The sequence below is a fragment of the Hippocampus zosterae genome, chromosome 5 (genome assembly GCF_025434085.1).
Source record: "Hippocampus zosterae strain Florida chromosome 5, ASM2543408v3, whole genome shotgun sequence".
Classification (NCBI taxonomy): Eukaryota; Metazoa; Chordata; class Actinopteri; order Syngnathiformes; family Syngnathidae; genus Hippocampus; species Hippocampus zosterae.
Window position 1 is genome coordinate 1,595,119 of NC_067455.1, and position 6,734 is coordinate 1,601,852.

The following is a 6,734-nucleotide window of genomic DNA, read 5'->3' on the forward strand; positions in this document are numbered from 1 at the left end:
AGACTGGTGTGCAGGTGGGGGGGGGGGGGGTTTACGACATGAAATGATCTGCGTTTTCCGGCAAAAGGCCGTCAGCTGTTGTGGCGTGTTCATGGATTCCAGATGACATCGACGTGCTTGAATGACATCTGTGTTCTTTTTCCGCAGTACTCTCCCAGCATGCTGACTGGTTACGGGGGAAGTCAATCGCACCCTAACCCCGCCCATTCGAGGAACCTGTATTCACGTTGATAACTATTTTTTCTTTTTTAGGAAATGTATAGATAGAAGAAGAAAACAAATGTTTAGTTTTCATATGAATGGACACTTTAAAAGGAACGGAAACTAATTTTAAAGAAGCAAAACGATGGCTTTAGTGTTGCGTATAATGAGGCTATCACAGAAGTGTATTATTCTGACAATTCTGATGATTAGAAGCACTTATTATAAAAAAAAAAAAAAAATGGAGCAGGACTAAAAATGACTGTGGGCACGCCGGTAGGATGTGAAAGCAAACCCTCCCCCTTGTTTGTCCAAACTGTGTAAGCTGTGAACAGTGGTGAGGCACGTGGAGAATGTTATTGACGTGACTACATGATGTAGTTTTTATATTCTTCAATGTATCACCCGTTTATTTGAAAGTTGTTTTATATACATATAAATATATAAATATGAAACTGTTGTAGAAAAAAAAAAAAGCACTGGCACGTAGCAACAAAGCACATTTTTTTTTCTGTCAATGGTTATGCAGTTCCCCCTCACTTGCTATATATTTTTTATTATTACTTTTTATAGGTGGTAATTATGTATTTTCTGTGTATTACCTGAATGGTATTGAGTATATCTCACTGTCTATATATCGGAAGAATAATCATTTCTCTTTTTAAAAAAAAAAAAATAATAATAATCACCACGGTTGAGGGCTACGAGACCCTTCTTTGAATGGAGAACCCTTAAAGAACAGCAGCGACAGCGGGTACAGAGCAATAAAACTAATGTACAGTGGATATAGAAAGTCTACACACCCCTTGTTCAAATGCCAGCTTTTTGCCATGTAAAACAAAAAAAAAATAAGACAAGATAAATCAGTTTAAAAAAAGAGAGAGCTGTGTACTGTATATCCGAATTAGGGTGTGCACATTTTTGCAACCACACAATGTCTTTTGGTTTTGCTTACCCTCCCAATCAGATTTCGCTTTGGCCACAATGGTGGTCAAAGTTTCAAAAAGGATTTATTTTGCACTCATTTTTATTTTTTTAAGATCACAAAAGCCTGCCATTTGAACAGGGGTGTGTAGACTTTTTCTATATCCGCTGCAGAGCACAGCGTTGGGTCTCCGCAATTGTTTTTTTTTTTGTGCGTGCGTGTGTGTGTATATTACGGTATGTTGGAGATTTCATTGAGTCCTCCTCAAGCCCTCCCACTCGACCGTGTTAACCCCCCCCAACTGAGTTTGTACTCTCAATGCTCCTTTTGAATGGCATCCTTTTACACTCAAGAGTCTAATATGAATAACAGTAATAAAAAAAAATGTAACAATAACCTCTCACGCTCAACGTGTTTTTGGCCGTCGTTGAACTCCGCAAAGATGCACATTGAACCCTCTGACGTGTGTCCATCTCATGTCCTATTTTTGGACCAGTTTTGTGGTGTTGATGCAAATGTAGTGAAACGAGGGATGTAGCAGACATTTTATGTTCGCAAATCAAAATGGTGAACATCATTCGAGGCAATGTAATACAGTACGTTTGTGTCCCTGCGTCTGTGCAGAGGAGAGTGACAGTTAAACAAAAAAAAAAGAACAAGTGTAGACCGATAACAGAGCAATATTCAGAGACATATTCTTTCTCCTCTGTGAAGAACGACAACTACGACTGCAGCCTACAAAGAAGCCGCAACCGTGTCCATATACTGCATGTCATCTAAAAGAGTTTAATTCTTTACATTCTGTTCCAATTGCCCAAAAAACAGACAATCTTACCGAGTACGTACGGGCTATCTGAACGTGTTGCTGAAAAGTCAAATCAAGCAAGGCCCGAGTGTTAAAACAACAACCAAAGTTTATTATAAACAATGTCAACCATTAAAAACTTAGGTTGTCAGTCAATAAGTCACAAGTGCGCACCGCAGACGGACACGCACGTCGGCTATGCATAGATCGAAAGGAGACACCTGGAACGGGCGTGCGACTGAGCTAATTCGTTGCTGTTGTTTTGATACGTTGCTAGCTTGACCGTCACGGCAAAACAAGTTGGACAACGACTGAAGTAAAACTGTTCTTTTGCCTCGCTAGAAACAAAAACCGAACAGTTTCAGTGTTTTGGAATGAGTCTTCTTCGTTACAATCATGAGCCACCACTGTTATTAGTAGTCGTAGTAGGAATATGATGACATCATGTCGGCACTTTGTACCACGAAACCGTTTGAGCGTCGAGTCTAAGATGGCTTCCCGCGCGACTTTAGCTGCAGAGGAAAAAAGTTACAATCATCGGATCTTGGCGTCAACCGTGCACAAGTGTGTACTGTGTCTTGGAAAAGCCGGTCGCGCATTTCGTTCACATCCTTGATATCCGGCGACGGGTCCGTGTACGAGTAGTGGACTCTTTGGCGCACTCGTTACGATAGCTGTGTGTGCGCTCGCTAACTGCGAGCTGCTAAAACGACAAGTGATATCAAATTCTAGGAGACACCTATGACCTTGGAATACGAGTAACAGGCAGACATGAACAAGTGGCAGAATGCTGATTTGTCTTACTAGTGAGAACAAAGAGTGCACTCGTGCATGGACCTTAAACTGGATAGCAACGACGTGGAAAAAAAAATGTACAAAAGCTTTCCAAACGAACGTTTGTTCCCTGAATAATGTACTTTCCTGGCATAAAGTGTTAAAAAAAAACAACAAAACAAAAAACAAAGTCCTTTGTTTTGCTCTCAATCCATCCTGTTCGCCCCCTCAACGGCGGCGTCGGCCTTCAGCCAGGATCCGTCCTCCTCCACCTCCCGCGGCACCACCAGGAGCATCTCAGCTACGTCTTGAGAGAGCTGCTCGCTGAGAAACGTTCTGAGGTAAGAGCACCCCGAATACATGTCAGTGGGTGTGACTTTTTTTTTTTTCGTCCAATCAGATTTCAGCCTGTGTGAGTCAATCTAATACCGTAGTTGCGTTTCCCCGCCGATGCAGACGGGACTCTTCAGCTTGGAGTCCAGGTTGTAGTACTGCTCGTTGACTTGGCGGACGGCGAGCCAGTGGCGCCGCCGCAGCAGCGGCAGGGAAAGGATGCCGAACGAGACGCACGAAGGAACGTTCAAGATGAAGCCCTGAACCTTGGAGATGCACAGACTCTGGACCGTCCTGTCGGGAAAGGGAAAACATGACGCGCAATCGTTAGGTAACAGCCTTCATATGCTTTACAGTGAACCCCCCCATAGGCAGTTACATGGTCAATTGAAAACTTGTCCATCTAAATTTGGTCGGTTTCAAATTTCTGAATCCGAATGGGTTTTGGAGCAGCGAGGAATTCCGCCCCACAGTGACCTGAGCGGAATAGTTTAACAAGTGAAAAAAAAAATCCCTGATGTCCCGTCACATTTTCCCTCGTTGTGATTCTTTTGAGCCACCTGCGTTTGTCCCACCACACGGCTGCCAGCTCCCTGCTCTGGAGCGCCGCCATGATGACGTTGACGTCATAGTTGCCCGTGCCGAACACTGAGCGATGTGGGTTGACCACACACTGTGGAGCCAGCCTACAAAAAAAAACAAAAAATTCTGATTCAGTAATGAGGAATGTGAATTTCCATTCACCAAGATTGCTTCCAGGATGCGGCCACAGTCGCAAATCGCTGATTCATTGCGACGACGTGTGTTCATTCAAAGGCATTCTATGGTCGGGATGGTAAACAAGGCAACTGGACAATAACACTTCCGATGCCCATAAAGTCACCACTTTTTTAAAATATAATGAGTCGACATAACTTACTTTCTTATATTTCTTACAATATAATCTATTTTTCTTGATTCAAAACTCGGTCTTGTTATAGGAGGGTGGGAGCGAGAACGCATTTATGACATCTTCATTCCAAGAGAGACATTTCATTTGAAATGTATAGTATGGGTTAACTTAGTTCAAATTTGTCCTTGGAACGTATTAAAGACTTAAGACTAGTTAGCATCGTACAACCTAATTGGCCTAGGAACCGAACGCAAATGAAACTTCACCCGAGGAGGCAGATTTCAAAGCAACGCCCCTATTACACATCGACATACGTACACACACACGCGACCTCAAATGACATCAATCATGTTTTTTTGATCACCGGATTGCAAACGCGTGTCCACACAAGCACACGCATCGTGAAATAAAACGCTACAGTATATCATTTTGCGCCGTACCGTTTGCAGATCTCGTCGGCCGTCTCTTTGGTAAACACCCGCTCCTGCAGCACGTTGTTGAGCGCGTGGATGGCGCACAGCTCCAGACGCTGCTTCTCGTGGAAAACGCCCCCTTCGCTCATGATTGTCGCAAAAATAACAGCAGGATTTATTTTTTTAGGAACCCAACCAAACTAAAGTCAACCGCGTTGGCGCCTACATCAGCAGCACCGAGCTAGCTGGGCATGTTAGCTAGCAAACATGGCTATAAGGACGCCTACCAGTCTAACATAATTTGTTTTTAAACGGCGTGGAATTGTTTGGCTTGTTTTTTTTTCAACGAGTGTGTCGTGTTGTTGAGAGCAAATGAAATAAGTTGATGACGAAGCGATTCTCAGCCAAAAACAAGAAGGCGGTGTTAGGCGCTTGACAGCTCCATCCAGAACCCGGAAGTGCTCGCGCGTTGTTGTTGTTGTTGTCACGAGTGTTTCGTATCATTCAAAACAAAACGTTTCCACAGTTTATGATTTTTGCCCCCAATCCACGCATGTTTTTCTTTACTCGGAAAAAATCTTCATGTGCAATACGCTTCCAGAAAAAATATTGTAATTTATTTAGTAAAAAGTTGATTCCCAATCACCTTCCGTACTGAGAATACATTGTCCTTTTTTCCTTGGTTAAGGGATACGGATACTTTTTTCTTATTATTACAAATGTCTTTCTGAAATCTATGCACAACTATGTAATTTTTTTTGGCAACTTTTACTCTGTTTGAAAACAAACATCTGGACTTGGTAATACCTCATCAAATGAAGCTCGTTACGTTTTGCAATGGTGGAAATTAAAACATTTAATGTTTTACTTGGTTATTGCAATTGCGTATTTTTCCTTTGCAATTGTATGTGAATGTAATACGTACTTTTCAGACCTCCTTTTTCCAACTTTACAGATCTGTTTTTGTGATGAACTTCCGATTATTTCATTTATAAAAATGGGCTTACTTTTAGCGTTTTTTTTCAGTACACCACTGTTTCGTAACAGGGGTGTATAAAATTGACAGTGAAAATTATTTTTGACTATTTTAGTAAGTACATTTCATTCTGTACTTTTCCCCCTTGTACTTAATTACAGAAGTTGAATCAGTAGTTCTACAAGACATTATTTTACCTTAGGCTTAGGTTTTGTTTTGTTGTTGTTGTTTTTAAAGAATTCTTAAGTACTTTGGCCTATGTCTGGTATGGTTACGGCCGTTTCATACCATCCAAAACAACACTTCCCATGGTTCCGTAATGAATTGCTGTCCTAAAAAACAGAAGTGAATTAACTTTGCTTATTTACTTTTTATCGAGAGGCACAGGCATCAGATTTTTGCCGTTGTGTAGGAGCGCCCCCCGGTGCCCATTCTTGGTTATCTTTTATTTCTTGTTATACAGCAGTTAGCAGCAAAACGTTATACTGTAGTCCATTACCGCTACCTACTGTACTACATTGTGAATTAGTCGAAATGCAAGTTGCTGAGGTGTTCTAGGATGCACAGGGCAAATTGGCTAAGGTAAGCATCATAAACAATAACGCTAATGAATTAAAAGCTTCATTAAATTGGAGCGAGTGTGCACGGAAGCGCATCATAGTTGAATGAGTTAGCTACCAGTTACTAGTGATATCAAACATCTTGCCATTATTCCAAGATTCCTGACCACATATTCAACATTTCAATGCGTAAAATTTAAGTTTAACCAGATATTAAATGAGCACCGCAAACGCAACTATGTTCTTGATCCAGTCTGTTTCATAGCTTGTAGCCGCAGACTTTTCCGGTGTTATATTTTATGGCCAGTTCCCTCTTGGAAGTAAAAAAAAAAACAACAACTTTCCACTCCGGTACACACGAAAGCTATACGTGTAGATGTTTGGGAAAGTATTTAAAAAACTAAACAACTAACTACTACTAATAATAATAAAATGCAAAATGCAACATCAATATTTTTTGTGCAAAAGAAAACTGAAACAGGGATTTGTTATTGATGAGGCTTGCTCTCACAGTTTGTGTGTTGAAATTCCTTCTAAATTTCCCGATACATACCCCGTTGTACATCGTCTGTACACACAGTATAAAGTAATGTAAAAACATCTGTTTTATTGTCTCCTTTGTAACAGGAATGTTTTCCTTTGTCATACCCAGAAAGCGTTTATTCCAGTCTATTTTAATAATTTCCTCGTTTTTTCGGGTTTGTTCCGTGTATTTTCAAACGGACCAATGACAGACAAGTGTTAAACCCCTTCAAGCGGATGGTTGGGCTCTTGATAATGACGTGTGCTCTATGTACATTCTGATTGGTTGAATTCAAACAGCGCACCCCACTGCCACGATTCCATTGGGCCTTG

At 41.2% G+C, this 6,734-nt stretch overlaps 2 protein-coding genes across 5 annotated transcripts in view; one reads left to right on the top strand and one right to left on the bottom strand.

Moving 5' to 3' along the window:
• ttyh1 (tweety family member 1) overlaps positions 1 to 1,526 on the top strand; it is a 25,398-nt gene extending 23,872 nt beyond the window's left edge. For all 4 annotated transcript variants that reach the window (XM_052065125.1, XM_052065123.1, XM_052065126.1 and 1 more), the window contains one exon: positions 148 to 1,526. In XM_052065125.1, coding sequence (XP_051921085.1) covers positions 148 to 231 — 84 coding nt within the window. In that variant the 3' untranslated portion in view covers positions 232 to 1,526. The remainder of the gene's footprint in view (positions 1 to 147) is intronic.
• Positions 1,226 to 4,830, bottom strand: josd2 (Josephin domain containing 2). Its single transcript, XM_052065352.1, has 4 exons — positions 4,371 to 4,830; positions 3,599 to 3,724; positions 3,135 to 3,332; positions 1,226 to 3,041 (listed from the first exon to the last, which is right to left on the bottom strand). The coding sequence occupies exons 1-4, from the start codon at positions 4,490 to 4,492 to the stop codon at positions 2,912 to 2,914; spliced, it is 576 nt and encodes a 191-aa protein (XP_051921312.1). The 5' UTR covers positions 4,493 to 4,830; the 3' UTR covers positions 1,226 to 2,911.
• Between the last annotated feature and the right edge of the window lie 1,904 nt (positions 4,831 to 6,734).

Bases quoted from the DNA above. Each gene is read 5' to 3' on its own strand.
- josd2 (XM_052065352.1), bottom strand. From the start codon at position 4,492: ATGAGCGAAGGGGGCGTTTTCCACGAGAAGCAGCGTCTGGAGCTGTGC. The intron at 3,725-4,370 runs GTACGGCGCAAA...TTTTTTTTGTAG, and splicing joins GCCGACGAGATCTGCAAACG to GCTGGCTCCACAGTGTGTGG. The intron at 3,333-3,598 runs GTGGCTCAAAAG...CTTTCCCGACAG, and splicing joins GTGTGGTGGGACAAACGCAG to GACGGTCCAGAGTCTGTGCA.